The 19,145-nt window shown below is 46.5% G+C and overlaps 1 protein-coding gene across 1 annotated transcript in view; it reads left to right on the top strand.

Moving 5' to 3' along the window:
• LOC115481563 overlaps positions 1-19,145 on the top strand; it is a 92,381-nt gene that overhangs the window by 47,300 nt on the left and 25,936 nt on the right. The window contains exons 3-5 of the mRNA XM_030220803.1: positions 8,307-8,402; positions 13,032-13,169; positions 16,289-16,360. Of these exons, the coding sequence (XP_030076663.1) occupies positions 8,307-8,402; positions 13,032-13,169; positions 16,289-16,360 (306 nt within the window). The remainder of the gene's footprint in view (positions 1-8,306; positions 8,403-13,031; positions 13,170-16,288; positions 16,361-19,145) is intronic.

A 19,145-nucleotide genomic window follows, 5' to 3' on the forward strand; every position in this document is an offset into this window, starting at 1 on the left:
TTGTTCCTTTTAGTTTTGTGAAATGCAGTGGTATATTATAAAAATGCACTTGCTTTTTTTTAAAATTTATTACTACTATTTCACAGATATTAATTGAATAATGAGGTAGAGTTTACGTCATGCAGAAGTTCTGTCCAGAGGCAGTCTAAAGGTGCCAACATTGTTCAGTTCAGCACAACTAGGGTTTCTGGAACCATATGGTAACCCTAAGCACAACTGCTCATTTATTTGTTTGGTGAAGAACATTATCCAGTTCAGCACACTATTAGCCACCAAGTTCATACTAAGGGCACTGTTTACTAAGCCATGCTGTAGGCATGCAAATTTTTTAGCGCATGCTAAAAATTAGCACACACTAATGCTAGAGACACCCATAGGAATATAGCGTTTTGTTTCCTAAGCTGCTCTGTAGGCACACACACTTTTTAGCGTACACTAAAAATTAGTGCACGCTAATGGTAGAGACACCCATAGGAATATAATGGGTGTCTCTATCATTTGTGCGCATACTAAAAAGTTTGCATGCCTACAGCATGGATTAGTAAATGGACCAAAGTTAATTATGTTCAATGGAAAATAAATCTGTTGGCTCAGGCTCCTTGCTATGTGAATATTCCATCACTGTTTCATTATTGATACCAAGTATTACATATTAAGGGCATTTGCTGTAAACTTTATTTTAATTGTTCATCCAGTCCTTATATGCACATAGTTTTGCTTTATAAACCCAAAGGTGACTCCTAAGGGTAGTTGAAGAAGGACATGCAGCATCGTAAAAGGACATACTTTTAAATGCCCAGCTGGGTATTTATGGTAATCTCATCTTTGTTAAATGTTTCAGATATGTCCATATATGTACTTGCTCCCATGATATAACTGAATTCTATTATTCTGTCTCACTGTATTTTCAAATGTAAGCCACATTAAACCCGAGATTGCTTGGGATAATGTGAGATATAAATGTAAAAACAAAATCCTTTATCTTCCACCTTTTAAGACACTGCCTGTCGAGCTTGATGGTGATGGCACAATGAAAGCAAGTTTGGTCCAGTGAAGACTAACCAGTGGCGTAGCTAGGTGGGGCCATGGGGGCCTGGGCCTCCCAAATTTAATCTGGGTCCCTGGTTTTACTGGTGGGGGTCCCCAACCCCGCCAGCTGAAGCCTTGTCCAACGCTGGTCTCCGGCACTGCTGCATTCCCTGCCATGCTCTCTCTTTCTCCTCAAGTCCTGCAAACTCCTTTTAAGTGAAATTGAGCATGCTCAGTTTCACTTAAAGGAGCGTGCAGGACGTGAGGAGGAAGAGAGAGCTGGGCAGGAAATGTGGTGCCGCAGGAGGCCAGCGCTGGAAAAAACGCTTCAGCTGGTGGGGGTTGGGGACCCCTGCCAGCCAAACCAGGGGCACAGATCCAGTTTGGGAGGGCCTCCTTTGCAGTTTCACTGTATAGCTAGACCAGTCCAGACCATCGGGTTATGTCCCTTCCTGACCAGCAAATGGAGGTAAAGATACTGCACTTTTCCAGTGACATCACCAGTATAAGGGTCTCCCTTCCTCCCCACCACCTGTTTCACTGCGGAAAATATGAGTTTTGATTTTACTCTATTGCAGTGGTTCCCAAATCTGATCCCGGAGGCACCCCAGCCAGTCAGGTTTTCAGGATGTCCACAATGAATATTCATGAGATCGATTTGCATGCAGTGGAGGCAGTGCATTCAGATCTCTCTTATGAACATTCATTGTGGATATCCTGAAAACCTGACTGGTTGGGGTGCCTCCAGGATCAGATTTGGGAGCCACTGCTCTATTGGATTCTGCTAGCTTGTATATCTTGTCTAAGCAGCAGTGCAGCACTAAACCTGTATTTCACAGCCAGCTGTGACCACCTTGAGCCAGGGGCGTATCTGGAATCCGGCGGTAGGGGGGGCCAGAGCCAGAGAGGGGGGGAACATTTTTGCCTCTCCCCCCCCCCCCCCGCTGCTGCCGCCTCTCTCCACCCCTCCCCGCCGTAAACCCTCCCCCGCTGCTTACTTTTGCTGGCGGGGGGCCCCAACCCCCGCCAGCCGAGGTCCGACTTGCAGTCTTCATATTCCGTCTTCCTCCGTGGCCATGCTGCAAGGAAGTAACGCTGCAGTGCTGCTTCGTTGAATCCAGTTCGGAGTCTGACGTCGCAGCACGTTGTACGCGCATACAACGTGCTGCGACGTCAGACTCCGAACTGGATTCAGCGAATTAGCACTGCAGCGTTACTTCCTTGTAGCATGGCCACGGAGGAAGACGAAATATGAAGACTGCGGGTCGGACCTCGGCTGGCGGGGGTTGGGGCCCCCCGCCAGCAAAAGTAAGCAGCGGGGGAGGGTTGACGGCGGGGAGGGGTGCCAGGGCGAAATCTGCGGGGGCCCAGGCCCCTGTGGCTCCACGCAGATACGCCCCTGCCTTGAGCTCATCATGTGCTGCTGCCACAGGGCCATTGCAAGGATCAGAGCAGTTCTTCCCACTGCTGCTGCCACATAGAGGCAGTTCCTGCTCCCGTGTTGGGCCACTTTCACTGCGCATAATGTCACATCCATCTGTATGCGCCTATCTTTGTACATGTGTTGTGTCATCTTCCTATTTGAGAAAACCCATTTGTGAGTGACCCAGCGTCATTGAAGTTAAACACGTTATCACATGGGGCAGATGATTCCGCCACATAAAACCAAAGAATTTGCAGGGTGGGAAGGAGGAGAGACTGGATAGATATTAAAAATATCTGGATCAGTTAATATGCAGATATTGATAGAATAAGAAACTGAATATAGATTGGACTCCTATCACCTTCAGAGAATGGGCTCAACGGGATGAGTGGGAAAGCACAGCTGAAGTGGAGGACCACGCAAAGGAAAGGAGTAGTGTAACGCAAGGCTCTTCTGTAAGAATGGCAGCAGGACGATTGATTGAGGACAACAAGCTTTTATTCTCTGAAAGACCTGACACAGCACTGTGTTTCAGCAAAAGAGCCTACATCAGCGGTCTGTCTGTAAATCACTGAAGAACGTAACCAAGAGTAATCACTGGAAAACAGTCTGACTCTGAGGTTGCCCACTAGTAATCCCAGAGCTTTCCTTTTCCGGTGCCCTGTGACCGTCCCCATGATACACCACGGGATTAGTATCAGAAGTTGTACAGAACTGAACATTCTGACATTGTGACTCTACGTTGAGTAATAAACTGAAGCTGAAAGGACTGCTCAAAGCAGAGTGCAAAGTTTAATATACAAAATAGCTAAAACTCTTTTTCATAAAAATGTTTAAGTCCATTAAGTAGGTTCATTGAATGAGGAGGTTTTACTGTGTAAATGTTGTAGATGCATTCCTATAATAATAGAGCGCTAGATTTTATCCTCCAGGTCTTTGTGTGCTCTGCAGAGTAGGTTGCTAGGCTGAATGTGTGCTGTAACTAGGGCTGGCTCTGACTCTTCTGCTGTTGAAGTAAATCAGTTCCCGGCTACCTGTGCTGCAGTTTCATTATGAAAATGATATGGGAAAACTATAAAACAAGGGTCAGATTTGTCTGGGCTATTGTAAGGATACTGCAGAATGACTAGACTGTGAGGTTCACAAGAAGATTTCAGTTTCACAAGTGGTATGTATTAGATTGAACACCTCTGTCACACTTGTATTCTATCATTGTTTCTTGCATGGTGTTCTGAGTACTAATACTATATTGCACTTTTACAATAGTTATGTAAATGGTGGCACTTGATGTTTCTACTTTTTTTTCTTTATATGGTTCACTAACAATCTACCTGGTTGCTTAACTTTAGTCAGCCTAATAATTGAAATTAACATGACAAACTGCCAGGGTTGGTGCTTCTATTAAGTGAACTAGGCAGTCATTTAGAGTGCTGAGATTCTGGGGGTCGGCAAAAGGCAGTACATAGGAAATTTAAATCCCTTCCCTCCTGCTACACCCTCCTGAAGGCCCTATCCCAGAGTTTATACCAGCAGCCCAGCACCATAACTGGCAAGAAGGATGATACTCAATAGCATTGTTTCCTCTCCTGTGCAGGGTTGTTCTCATGGTAGGATCCATGAGATCTTTCAACCTTGTGGCTTAGACCTTGAGATTGGCCTCCCATGGCAGAGGAAGCTGGTACGGTATTAAGTGCCCTTCCTTCTGCCGGCCAGAGGGACTGAGCAGCTGGGTGAAGTGCTGAGTTAGGACCTCTGGTGGAGCTGGGCCAAGCCAGCAGGTTGCAAAATGAGATGAAGCTGTAATAGTTGACTAACAGTTGACTTTGAACCATTAACGTTTGCTCCGCCATAGGCGTAGTTTGACTGTTTCATTTGGGGGGGCAAAAAATGGGCGGAGCATATTAGCATATCATTTGCATATATACATATGCAAATGAATATGCTAATATGGAGGAAGGAAATGAAATTTACAGGCAAAATATCACAGATGCACATTTCAAAAAGCTGACATTTCAATTAATAAATTATGAATAAAATAAACTATTATTTACCTTTGTTGTCTGATCATGTAGTTTTTCTATTCGCTTTGATCCCAGTGTCTTCTGTTTTATGCAGTGTCTTCTTTCCAGTAGGCTTCCCTCTGCTCCCCACCCTCCCAGTCCCATCCATCTCCTGCTCCTTCCCACTGCTTCCCACCCTCCCAGTCCCATCCATCTCCTGCTCCTTCCCTCTGCTCCCCACCCTCCCAGTCCCATCCATCTCTTGCTCCTTCCCTCTGCTCCCCACCCTCCCAGTCCCATCCATCTCTTGCTCCTTCCCTCTGCTCCCCACCCTTCCCAGTCCCATCCATCTTCTGTTCCTTCCCTCTGCTCACCATCCCTCCGTCCCATCCATCTCTTGCTCCTTCCCTCTGCTGTGCCTGACCTCTCCAAATCCCATCCATCTCCTGGTCCATCCCTCTGCTCCCCACCCCTCGCAGTCCCATCCATCTCTTGCTCCTTCCCTCTGCTCCCCACCCCTCCCAGTCCCAACCATCTCTTGCTCCTTCCCGCTGCTCCCCACCCCTCCCAGTCCCATCCATCTCCTGCTCCTTCCCTCTGCTCACCTCCTTTCCCAGTCCAATCCAATTCCTGGTCCTTCCCTCTGCTCCCCACCCACCCCTCCCAGTCCCATCCATCTCTTGCTCCTTCCCACCCCTCCCAGTCCCATCCATCTCCTGCTCCTTCCCACTGCTTCCCACCCTCCCAGTCCCATCCATCTCCTGCTCCTTCCCACCCTCCCAGTCCCATCCATCTCCTGCTCCTTCCCACTGCTTCCCACCCTCCCAGTCCCATCCATCTCCCCACCCCCGCGCGAGGTCCAAGATGGTGACTCCGTTTACCCCCTCTCTTCCTCCCTCCGGCGCAGGCAGCAGTCTTTTCCAGCGTTCCTGGCAGCTGTAGCGATATACACGCTGCCTTCGGTCTGCCCCGGAAGCCTTCTCTTCAAGTTCCTGTTCCCACCTATGCGGGAACAGGAACTTGAAGAGAAGGCTTCGGGGCAGAGCCAAAGGCAGCGTGTACAACGCTACCGCTGCCAGGAACGCTGGAAAAGACTGCTGCCTGCGCCGGAGGGAGGGAGGAAGAGAGAGGAGTAGACGGAGACGCTCCTCTCCGTCCGATTGGCTTCCCTGCCCTCTCTGTCTGCGTCCCGCCCGAAAGGAAATGACGTCAGAGGAAGGCGGGACGCAGATAGAGAGGGCAGGGAAGCCAATCGGACGGAGAGGAGCGCGTGCCTGCATGTGTTTTGTTTTTTTTTTTAACTTTTTTTTTTTTTTTTAACTAATGGCACGGCAGCGCCTCGCGTCGTTTGGGGGGGCACTGCCCCCCCTCGCCCCCCCCCCAGTCTACGCCTATGTGCTCCGCCAATATTTCTGGCTTGGAAGACATTGTTTCTGGTGGCTAAAACTTTCGTTCACAGACTCTGTAAACTTCATACACTGGTACATTATTATCCTTATGAAAATAGAGCAAATCTCAGAACTTATCCAAAGTTCCTTCTTCAGATCATCTCAGATTTTCACATTAAGCTGTCAATAGTATTGTTAGAGTTCTATCCTTCCACCTCATGTCAGTGAACAAGAGGAGAAGCTTCACACATTATACTGCATAAAAGTGTTTCATATATATTTACAAAGGGCCCAACTCTTCAGTCGCACATCACAGCTTTTTCTCTCCATGATCTGAGGAGGAAGGCCACTCCAGTTAATAAAATGACTTTGTCTTCTTGGATTTCTAATTACATAGGTGGCAATTTATAAATCAACGCCTCATTTAGTTACCGTAAAGGGGGTGCATTTAGTGCCAATCCTATAACTGTTTAAGGATGCATATAATCCATTATAGAATACTAGTAAAAAAGGCCTGTTTCTGACACAAATGAAACGGGCGCTAGCAAGGTTTTCCTCGGCTCCCCTGCAGCCACCCATGTCCAGCAACCCTCCTCTCCCCCTGCGCCCACTGCAGCCACCCATGTCCAGCGAACCTCCTCTCTCCCCTGCCCCCCCTGCCACCCATGTTCAGTGACCCTCCTCTCTCCCCTGCCCCCCCTGCAGCCACCCATGTCCAGCGACCCTCCTCTCTCCCCTGTCCCCCCTCCAGCCACCCATGTCCAGCGACCCTCCTCTGGACATGGATCAGCTGTGAGGCATGTTTTTTTTCCCCACGGGTTCTGAAGTTGACATCAAAATGGCTACGGTGATGTCAGCCTGATCTACGGAGCCTAGCAGACCAACTCGGAATGAGCCACGGTCCCAGGCAAGTCAGAACGTTGGAGGTGAGAATTATTATATAGGACTAGTGTAAAGCTGCATTGGCACCCGCCAAAATTTACATACACTTACTTATGGCTGGTCAATGGCTGGCATAAGCGGATGTGCCTAAGGGGTCCTTTTACTAAGGTGAGCTAACAGATTTAGCGCACACTAATGATTGCTACATGCTAAATGATAAGATGCCCATTATATTCCTATGGGCATGTTATCATTGAGCGCACACCAATCATTAGTGCATGCTAAATCTGTTAGCTTACCTTAGTAAAAAGACCCCCAAGTGTACCATGCATTGTGCGCAACTGATAGTGTTCTATAAGTTACATGCATCGTTTGGTGACACGCCTATGCTCCGCTCATATAATAGAACCTAGCCCTTACACACGTAACTACCAATTATTGCTGCTATTCTCCAAACTGGGTGCATTATTACCCTCAGATTCTATATAGCACGCCTAGAGTTCTGTGCTGAAATACAAGTGGATCCTATAACAACAGCATAACTTAATTGGCTTAATAAGCCAAACAGTGTTGTTTACAGCATTTAACAAACAATAATGAACAGTAATTGACAATAATTAGAATTTATGTGCACAACTCCCTAAGCGTATTCTGTAATCCACTGCGTCTAAATTTTAATGTGCACAGGCAAAAAGGGACGTGGTTACAGGTGGGGAAATGGGTGTTTCGTGGGCATTCCAAAATTTACGTGCTGTATTATACAATATGGCCCAGTACACTGGGATTTTTCTTGGTGTAAATGAATGTGCATGATTTCTGCCTAGGCTTGTTCTAAATACCGCTCATAAATCTAGGCGCTGCTTATAGAATATGCTTGGTTGGAAATGTTTACCGCATGGATTTTTCAGGCGCCATATATAGAATCTGGCCCTTAAGTGTCTAATTTTAGGTGCCTGCTTATAGAATTGCCTTTATAGCCTTTTGCTACTAGAAGGCAGACTCCTTTTTTTTTTTTAATTCGTTTTATTGACGTCAATACAAGACAACACAATATCCATCCAAACAGAACTTCAACAAGAAAATGTATTGCTTATCACCTGAGAGCAAAAGTCAGACTTAGACATCATATCGAAAATTCCCCTCCACAGATTCTAAATTTACATTTCTTGGTAAATTGATAACCAGGGCCAGTGGAACACAGTAAGAGGGCAGGGGGTGTTGATTTTTTTTTTTTTTTTTTGGGGGGGGGGGGGGGTGCCAAAAGCTTCCACAAGCACTGCTTTTTTACCTTTGTTTTGCTGGCCCCGTCTGGACTTGCAGCTTGTTTCTTTGGCTTTAAGTCATGCAGTGCACGAAAAACTCTAGTGCAAGTTTCAAAAGACTGGACACTGCCAAGATTAGCAGCAGACTTCCTTCCCGCACTCTGTAGCAGCACATGTAGGGTGGCACTGGCGGTGACAGCTCGGAGGAGTTGGGGAGAGCATTCCTTTTTACTATGCAGAAGGGTGCCAAAAACCCTGTCTGATGATGTCAGCATACTTCTGATTCATTTTAGCTCTCTGCCTTTATGTTCTTATTTCATAGGGGATTATCATCCCTGTTTGCAGTATTTATTAGTGTCTCTTGTCTGCTGATGGCATCACACAGAACTGCAAGATCATGGACAGATCTTCAAGAAAGGTAAGGAAGAAACCCTGTGCAGAGCTGCTAAGGGGTGAGATTTTTCAAGGGGAAAGGAGATGGGACTTGATATATTGTCTTTCTGTGGTTACAATCAAAGTGTCTTAGATATTATATACAGGTAATTATTTTGTATTTGGGGCAATGGAGGGTTAAGTGACTTGCCCAGAGTTACAAGGAGCTGCGGTGAAAATTGAACCTAGCTCCCCAGGTTCTTAGGCCACCACACTAACTGCTAGGCTACTCCTCCGCTCCTTGTGGGAGATTTCGTTGCTGGAGAACGTGGTGAAGGCGGTTAGCTTAGCAGAGTTTAAAAAGGGGTTAGATGGTTTCCTAAAGGACAAGTCCATAAACCACTACTAAATGGACTTGGGAAAAATCCACAATTCCAGGAATAACATGTATAGAATGTTTGTACGTTTGGGAGGCTCGCCGGGTGCCCTTGGCCTGGATTGGCCGCTGTCGTGGACAGGATGCTGGGCTCAATGGACCCTTGGTTTTTTCCCAGTGTGGCATTACTTATGTACTTATTTAGGGCACACCCTCAGCCCTGCACTCTATGCCGAGCCCCACCCCAGCTCCACCTAGTGCCACTCACGGCTCCATCCCTGACACAGTCTGATGTCATGACCAGTCAGAAAAAAGACCACAGATGGAATGTGACCTGAGACAGCACAGTTGGTAGGTACAAAAAGCTGGACCAAGTGACTTGTCCGCTATTATCGTCTCCATTTCTGTAAATGTCTTACAGAGTAATAGAACTGTCTGCCTTTAGTCACATCATGCTTACCTTTACTGCAAGATGTACTCTTAAGGGCAGATTGGTCCCACCCATGGCAGCAGGAGATGCCGTTTTATTATGGTGCCTCCTACTGCTGCCGGAAAGGGAAGCTGCTCAGCGGGAGATCCTGGCTGCCTAGCGGGGAGTGTGGGAGATGACCCGCAAAAGGGACTTGACAGGTCTGCTCTGTATATCTTAAGAGTACATGTTGCAGTAAAGCTAGGCATGTGACTAAAATCAGACAGTTCTGTTGCACTGTAAGACATATATAGAAATGAATATGATGTTAGCAGATAAGTCACTTGACCCAGCTTTCTGTACCTATCTGCTGTGCTGTCTCAGGTCAAATTCCATCTGTGGTCTCTGATTCTTCCACTAAAGTCTCCTGTGCAATATTCTCTTTGAACTGATAAGTTTGTTACTTACTTTCTGGGCCTCTCTTCAAGTGTCAGGACAGTGCTTGATGATTTACGATTGTTTATATTCAGCTCATGCCTTTCATCAGTACCTCATTGCAAGTTAGATTCAGGTACAGTAGCTATTTTCCTGTCCCTGGAGGGCTCATAATCTAATTTTGTAGGTTAAGCAATGAAAAGAATGAAGTGACTTTCCCAAGATGACAAGGAGCTGCTTCCCTGGTCTTCAGCCCCTTGCTCAAACTATAGGCAACTCCTTCACTTCAGGCAGATAAAGCCCAACAAGATAAACTTATAGCGTAATGCACTTTTTTCACTTTAATATATCTATATTTAATTTTAACCTAGAACCCAAATTAATTGATTTAGGTGTGTCAAATAAGTTCAAAAGGGCATTTGCGCCTCTTCATAATTCACCCCAAATTTTGGCACAGTCAAATCGAAATTGTGGCATTCAGCATATTGGGTGGAACTGAATTGAGCCGGCAAATATTATACAGAATAAGTTTTACACTGTGCCATTTATAACTAATGATTTCACTTATAATAGGATGACATTTCAGTGTTTATTGAATTTTTTGATTTGTGCATTGTGGTTCTTAAAGTATACCCAGGGCTTTTTTTGAGGGGGTACTTGGGGGTACTGAGTACCGGCACCTTTTCTATTGACTGCTAAAATTGACCCCTGGTCCCTAAGTTTTAATGAATGAGCTCAGGCTCTACACACCAGTTCTGCTTTGTCATAGATTCTGTGACTAGTTGCAAGGGCCCTGGCTATTGTAGGGTGGGTCCCTCAGTGATTGCCCCATTCCCGAAGGGTGGCCTGGCATTTCAGTACCGGCACCTTTTTCGCTAGAAAAAACGCACTGAGTATACCTAACCCTGTGTAAGGGTTATGAATCCTGACACAAAGTTTATGGTTCTTTAATAGTCATAGTCAAACTTGTGACCTGGCTTGGCCACTGTTTGCAAACAGGATACTTGGCTAGATGGACCATTGGTATGACCCAGTATGGCTACTCTTGTGTTCTTATGTAAATAGTCGAGTGATGGACCACTGGGATAAAACAATCTTCTAGAAGAGCTAACCTGACCCCTCTGTGGACATGAAATTCCTCTCTGGATGGCATAGATTAGATATAAACCTGTGGTATCCCGTTCTCCCTTAAGAAGGCACTTAACCACCCAGTGCTCCTGAAAATCCAGTGTAACTGCTTGGCACTCACCGATTAGTGTCGGGGCGGTCTAGGGTCAGGGTTGGTGAGGAGCTCGGAGTTCTGCTGGCACCAGTGATATTCAATGCCAGCGCCCATATAGCTAATCAGGTGTGCAGACCTAACTTTGCCTGGTTAGCTATGCAGGTATGGCACTCAGTATCAGCCCAAATCACATAACTTCTGGGCACTGCCAAAGACCCAAATATTCAGTGCCAGTACCTCAATATCTGGGTCTAAATTAACTAATGGTTATCAACAGTGGCATTCCGACCCTAGCTGACACCCGGGGCGGAACGCCGATAGGCCCCACCGGGTGCAGCGCGACCCCCCCCCCCCCTGGCGAAATGACACCTCTTCCCCCCCCGATGAAATGACACCCCCGGGGTGCACGCCTCTGGGGGGGGGGGGGTGCTGCGGCGCGCGCCTGTTGCCGTGTCTCCGAGTTCGCAATTCACATGTGTTCAGTGCTCCCTCTGAGTCTGCCCTGGAACAGGAAGTAACCTGTTCCGGGGCAGACTCAGAGGGAGCAGTGAACACATGCGAATTGCGAACTCGGACTGAGACAGGGCAACAGGCGTGCGCCACAGCACCCCCCCCCCAGCGGCGTGCACCAGAGGACCACCCCCACCGCCCCCCCTTGGTACGCCACTGGTCATCGGCATTTAAAGCAGAGCTTTTCAACCTTTTTTTGGCTTTGACCAGGACATACCCGAATAAACTAGACACTAGATTCAGCGAACCTTCTTATAAACAGCAAAATACCAAGCTGAAAATCTTACCCGATTAAAGTATTCACCACTGTGAGGTTTACTGAAATTATTCTAAATAATTGAGGAAAAAAACCTCAAATGTCTTGCGATTTCTTTTGTGACCCTTGTGATTTTTTTTAATAGTTTCTAATATATATTTCAACTTCAACACATCTTCTTCAGTACTTATACGTATAATGAAAGAATTGATTTAGACATTTAAAGGCACTTAGCTTAGTCTTTTACCCAACGGGGTTGTCCGTTTCACTTCAATTCCAAGCTGTACCATTGAAGAAGATGTGTTGAAGTTGAAATATGTATTAGAAACTATAAAAAAAAATCACAAGGATCACAAAGAAGTCACAAGAATAAAAAAAAATGGAGGTTTTTGACCAGTGTTAGTATTGGAGTCTATGAAGTGCCGGCACTTAGAAATTTTATCTGCTGCCGAGCCAAGACATTTGAGGTCTTTTCCTCCATTACTTGGAATAATTTTAATAAACCTCACAGTGGTGAATACTTTAATCTGATAAGATTTTCAGCTTGGTATTTTGCTGTTTGACCAGGGCATAGCCAGACACCCAATTCTGTGTGTGTGTGTGTGGGGGTGGGGGGGGGGGGGGGGGGGAGGAGGAGGAGGGCTGAGCCCAAAGTGGGTAGGCAAGAAAACCCCATCCCCTGCCCAGCATCTCTCGTTCCCCTCCCCCCCCCCCCCGGCGATCAGGGATCTCTTAACTGTAGTCCTCCAAGCCCCCGGTACGTTTTAAATCCTTCTCTTCTTCGTCAGCAGTGAGCAGTGACTCACACTCACTGCTCATGCCAGCCTTGAGCATGCGCAAGAAGGTCCTTCTGTAGGAAGCGGCAACAGCCCATTTATTTGGCTAGCGGGACTGGGGATCCCTGCCAGCAACGGAATGCCTAGCGGGCCCGCACGGGGGAGGGAGGAGAGAGAGGAATGCATTGCCATCCCAGTCCACCTCTGGGCCCCTCTCCCCCAAATTGCAGGCCTGGCTACCCCCAGAGAGAGAACCTATTGTTACCAGCACATCACTGCCCCAAACACACACACTTTGGAGAACCCAGGGTTTTTATTATATCTAGTATTGTGCATGACAGTATGATTTCAATTTTCATATGGGGTGGAGGAGTGGCCTAGTGGTTAGGGTGGTGGACTTTGGTTCTGAGGAACTGAGTTCAATTCCCACTTCAGGCACAGGCAGCTCCTTGTGACTCTGGGCAAGTCACTTAACCCTCCATTGCCCCATGTAAGGTGCATTGAGCCTGCCATGAGTGGGAAAGCATGGGGTACAAATATAACAAAAGGAAAAAAAGAACTGTTGCAGCCTATAAGAGGAAAGAATTAATTCCTGCTCTGAACAAAAGAAGTGACCAAAATTTTCCTATTAACACGGAATATTAATAGTAGCAACATTAAAAAATAATTTGCTTTTTTTCCTCATGTCCAGTTTAAATCGTGTACACCAGCAACTTGGGCTAATCCCCGGGGCAGGGAGGAACAGCCTGATTATGAACAATCCCCATCTCAGCACCCACTCGGCAGAGGAGATGAGATGGCGAACACATTCTTCACCCTTTCTGCCGAGGTAAGACAACTTATTGCCATAAAATTAGCGAGTAACTAAGTCACTGGCATCACAATGGAGGCGTGTCTATAAATTGGTGTCTCAATCTAGGCGTCCCAATTCTGCATGATTAGCTGTGCCCTCTTATGCCATGTCAGTGGCAGGCAGAAGTTGACACAGCTAGGTGCACCAAGTGATGTGTGTAGATTATAATATTCTATAAACTTTGGGCTAGATTCTATACATGGCGCCCAAAAAATCGGTACGGAAAAAGTACTATTCTATAAAGCACGCTTAAAGTTAGGTGCCATATATATAATAGCGCTTACACCCAGGGGCCGCGTGTAAATTTTAGGTGCCACCAGTTGCACCAACAGAAACATGGTTCAAATGCCCATGCCTAATTTTATGTGCAGAGCCCCCATATTCTCTAATTACGTGTGTAACTCAAAACCAATGCCCCTGATCCACCCCGAAACGCTCATAACCCTCCCATTTCCATGCCCCCCTTTTTGGGCTGTACGTAAAATTTAGATGCAGATCCCATGCTGAAATTTACACGCATAATTAAATGTAATTAGTGCCAATAATTGCTTGTTAAAAAAAACAATTATTGGCATTAATTGGCCCATTATGTAATTCATTTTCTTGCGCAATTTTTATAGAATTTGGGGGTTTGCGTGTAACTGGAAGACATGCCCATGGCTTACTCATGCTCTGCCCTTATGCCGTTAGGCACTATAGGGCCCTTTTACTAAGCTGCAGTATAAAGGGACCCTGCGCTAGCAGTGGTGGCCATTTTTGCTGTTCACTGAGGCCCTTTATACCACAGCGGGTAAAAAGACTGAAAAAAGAAATGGCCCTAAGAAACAAGATGGCAAGCGATCCGCAAAATCCAACGTGGAGACAAACAAAGCAGATCAATCAGTGATATGGTTCAAAACTTTATTTTCAGAGATTCGCCCGACACAGACTGTGTTTCGCCCACAAGGGCTGCGTCAGGGGCTAATAGTCCAAGCAGGACATGAGATTGAAACGTAAAAAACCAGCAGGGTGCTTTCCTCAGTCAAGATGAGGACATCTCAGTCAAGATGAGGACATCTGCTTGATTGGTGTTTTAAGACTTCTGTTTTAAAAGACGCCACTTCCTTTGTGGTTTACAACAGCTGAGCAATCAAGCAGATGTCCTCATCTTGACTGAGGAAAGCACCCTGCTGGTTTTTTACGTTTCAATCTCATGTCCTGCTTGGACTATTAGCCCCTGACGCAGCCCTTGTGGGCGAAACACAGTCTGTGTCGGGCGAATCTCTGAAAATAAAGTTTTGAACCATATCACTGATTGATCTGCTTTGTTTGTCTCCATGAAAAAAGAAATGGCCATGTGGTAAAATTGCACTTACCACGTGGCCATGTGTGTATGTGTGTGTGTGTGTGGGGGGGGGGGGAGCACTTACTGCCACTCATTGAGGTGCTGCCTGATTACTGCCGGGTATCTGTTGCGGTAAAAAATAGGGACATATTTTCTCTACTGCCGGAAATGCCATGTGCTGGGGTTGGACCTTAGCACCTGCATTGGGCTGTGGTAGTTCCAGATTGCCGCACAGTAAGCCCACAGTTGGCTTACTGCTGCTCAGTAAAGGGGCCCCTATGGCACTTAGGTGCTACCTTATAGAATCCAGCTTATTTTCCAAAGAGAAGGCCGGCCATCTTCCAACACAAATCGGGAGATGGCCGGCCATCTCTCAAGGCCAGCGAAATCGGCATAATCGAAAGCCGATTTTGGCCGGCCTCAACTGCAGTCCGTCGCGGAGCCGGCCAAACTTCAAGGGGGCGTATTTGCAGGGTACAGAAGGCAGGATGGGGGCGGGACGGGGTGTGGTACGAGATGGCCGGCTTCGCCCGATAATGGAAAAAAGAAAGCCGGCCCTGATGAGCATTTGGCCGACTTTACTTTTTCCCTTTTTTTTCAGGTCTAAGTCCCAAAAAAGTGCCCAAACTGACCAGATGACCACCGGAGGGAATCAGGGATGACCTCCCCTGACTCCCCCAGTGGTCACTAACCTCCTCCCACCCTCAAAAAAACAACTTTAAAAACTTTTTTTTCCAGCCTCTATGCCAGCCTCAAATGTCATACCTAGCTCCCTGACAGCACTATGCAGGTCCCTGGAGCAGTTTTTAGTGGGTGCAGTGCACTTCAGGCAGGTGGACCCAGGCCCATCCCCCTCCTACCTGTTACACTTGTGGTGGTAAATGGGAGCCCTCCAACCCCCCCCCAAAACCCATTGTACCCACATGTAGGTGCCCCCCTTCACCCATAAGGGCTATGGTAATGGTGTAGAGTTGTGGGGAGTGGGTTTTGGGGGGGGAATTTGGGGGGGGCTCAGCACCCAAGGTAAGAGAGCTATGCACCTGGGAGCTATTTTAATGTTTTTTTTTTAATTTTTAGAAGTGCCCCCTAGGGTGCTCGGTTGGTGTCCTGGCATGTCAGGGGGCCAGTGCACTACAAATGCTGGCTCCTTCCATGACCAAATGCCTTGGATTTGGCGGGGTTTAAGATGGCCGGCCTCGGTTTCCATTGTCGGCAAAAACCGAGGCCGGCCATCTCAAACCCGGCCATCTCTGACATTTGGCCGGCCCCAACTGTATTATCAAAACTAAAGATGGCCGGCCATCTCAATCGAAAATATGGTTGGCCCGCCCCTTCGTGGCACCGTCCTCTGAGATGGGCGCCCTTAGAGATGGCCAGCATCGAAAATGCCTCTCAATAGTAATAGTGCACATAGGTGCCTAATTACTAATTGCCAATTACTACCACCTTTGATGCACATAACTAGCATCTACATTTAGGTACCACTTTATAGAATTTTCGTTCACACCTCTTTTATTTTATAAAGAATAACATGTCCAATAATCCAAAACAGTTGAGGGAGGACTGCCACAATAATTAAAGGATTTCCACTCAGCAATTCTCAGCAACTATTTCAATACAGTGGGCAAATGTGGAAAATAAACCACTGTACAAAAATTGATATATGGCAACCTGCTGGCAGCACAATTCAAGTGAATGCAAGTCGTGGAAATGTGGTCCATTTGTCATTTCTGGTGGTTCGGACTGTCACTATACTTTTCTCTCTCTGTAGTCTTGCAGATGCACCCCAGGTCCAAAGAGAAAAGAAATTAGTTGTTCACCCGGTCTGTGGAAAGGATGGCAGGTAAATAAGTTCAATAAGGTAAGGATGGGTGTATCACTGTTTAAACTCCACTATTTATTTAAAAATATTTATATCTCACCCATCTCTAGCCAGTCTAAGTAGCATACAATAAAACATTTGACATAAAAATCACAAAAAAACCAATACACAACGCAAGACAAATGAAGCAACACCCCAGAAATAATTTAAAAAGTAAAAATTCTAAAATTTAAATTAACATTATACACTGAGTAAAAACGTCAAAAAATCCAATAGGTAATTTTTGCACTTATTCTACATTAAGGGCCCTGTTTACTAAGCTGAGCTGTAGGCGCTAACATTTTAATGTTTGCTAAAAATTAGCATGTGCTAACTCTAAAGACACCCATAGGAATATATGGGTGTCTCTAGCATTAGCGCGCACTAATTTTTAGCACATGCTAAAAAGTTAGTGCGCCTACAGCGCAGCTTAGTAAACAGGGCCCTAAGTAAAAAAATCTAGTGCATGGTAAGTGTAAAGACTGTACAGTAACTGTTGGGGGGAGGGGGTGTCAAGTATTCCCCCCTACAGTTATCACCAGGGGCATAGATTTGGCCCTGGCCCCCCCACCACAACCTCTTTGACCCCCCCTCCCGCCGCCGCTGCTGTCGGGTACCTTTGCTGGCAGGGGTCCCCAACCCCCGCCAGCCGAAGTCCTCTTCTCTGGCGTGGCCGCGTTGCTGATGCAGGCTTCTGTTTCTATGAGTCTGATGTCCTGCACGGGGACCCCCGCCAGCAAAGGTACCCGATGGCAGCGGGGGGAAGAGGGGGTCGAAAGGGTTGGCGCTGGGGGTGTCAAAGGTGGTGGTGGCGGCGGGGAGGTCAAAATGGTGGCGGGGGGGGGTGTTAAAAATGGCATAGGGGGTCGACAGCGCCGGGGGGGGGGGGGCTAAAATGTGCTCCCTCACCTCGGGCTCTGGACCCCCCCTCCCGCCAAAGTCTGGCTATGCCACACTAACAAGTTCTCTGCTGCACGTTAATGTCAAGCGCAATTAGTACAGATATACCTCATGCCACCTCTTGAGGTGTGTTAAGTGCACCCCTCACTGGCTGCACGTTTGACAGCTCACACTAATTACCATATACTTACTGGAATGTTCAGTTCCTGCCCACTGTCTGCCTATATTCACCCATTCCCTGCCCCTTTATGTGCTAAGCACAGACCCCTCCTCCCCCGATATTCAAAACTATTTAACTGGCCATGAACGGCTCGTGGCCGATTAAATAGTGTTTAAGTACCTAACCGTAGATATTCAGCAGGAGATACCAGTTAGGCATGGATATTCAGGGCCAAACCGGCTATGTTGAAGGATCAAAATAGGCTGCTTAAATAGCAGGCCTATCTTTGGCCGCTAAAAGTTAACTGGTTAGCGCTGAATATTGGCATAGCTGGTTAACTTTATAGTGACCAAAATAAACCCTGATATTCAATGCCGGTTGCTGGATATGGCTCGGCATTGAATATCTGGGTTTAATGCCAGCGGCAAACAACAAACGCTGCTGGCTGAATATCGGGCCCAGAGTTTTTACTGCACTGGCTGTTATTAGCACATGGTAGTGGCTAGTGCAGCTATGCGCTAATGATTAGTGTACGCTAAAACAGTGGCATAGCCAGACCTGAATTTTTGGGTGGGCCCAGAGCTAATATGGGTGGGCACTAGCACTATGTATATAGGTATGAGTAGTGTTTCTTGGGATACTACAAAATAATGCCTTAGAATGCACTTGATGATGGATTGCTCTGCCCAGTAACTGCTCTGCATTAACATAAACCACATACATACATACTTAAAAGGGAAAAATGATAAATATAGTTACATTGTCCCATATCTTAAACTTGACCTGATGTAAGTCTACTATAATGGCAAACATCTCGACACATGTGACAGGATCTTACAGTATAATTACAGCAATGGCTTTATAACAAATGTAAATGACTGATTAAGCAAAACAAAACTGATTAAGCAAAATACCTACGTTTTTCAAAACTGTTAATCTTTGTCTGTTCTTCAACATGTCAAAAACTGCATGAAGCACAGCCGCAGAATTCTCACTGATGAAATAAGATTTCTCACTAATTAAATAAGAAAAATCCTACTGTCATCATCAAGATATTTTTCCACCTACTGTGGAATCTGTAGAATACAGAATGCAGCTAGAATGTTTCCTCTTACGGCTTTTCATAGGAAAAATGTATTCAAATTCTGGTAGCACCTCAATAACACAAAATCCCTTCACCGCTAGGTAGTTTGTGAAGTAACACTAAATCCTGCAAAGAATTTTCTTAGAGCCTGTATCGCAAACCTTAGCACCAATTCTGAACATGAATACCAATAACAGTACCTTTAAAACTGCATCAGTGACTATACACAACAGCAATGCACATCCCATTGGAAAAGCCAAACAAGTCAGACTCATAGATCCCCACACAAACCACATGCCAGCAGAATCTCTCACCTGTTCGGTCACATGAAGAACAAAAATCAACAGTCATCAATTATAGAATAAAAAACCAAAATTTAGAAATTGTCCTATAGCTCAGCATCAGCCCTTCCCTTCCCAACCCCCCATCCCCCATCCATCTCCATAGCCCAGTATCAGCCCTTCCTCACTTTCCATACCTGTAGCCTTCCCTTCCCCACCATCCATCCTGTAGCTAGGCATCAACACTGTCCTACTCCCTCCCCATCCCCCTCCCCCCAGTTTTGGCATCTCTGCCCTTCTCAGTATTCCTCCCCACCCACCCTGAAGCACATCAACATCCCA

The sequence above is a fragment of the Microcaecilia unicolor genome, chromosome 12, assembly GCF_901765095.1.
Source record: "Microcaecilia unicolor chromosome 12, aMicUni1.1, whole genome shotgun sequence".
NCBI lineage: Eukaryota > Metazoa > Chordata > Amphibia > Gymnophiona > Siphonopidae > Microcaecilia > Microcaecilia unicolor.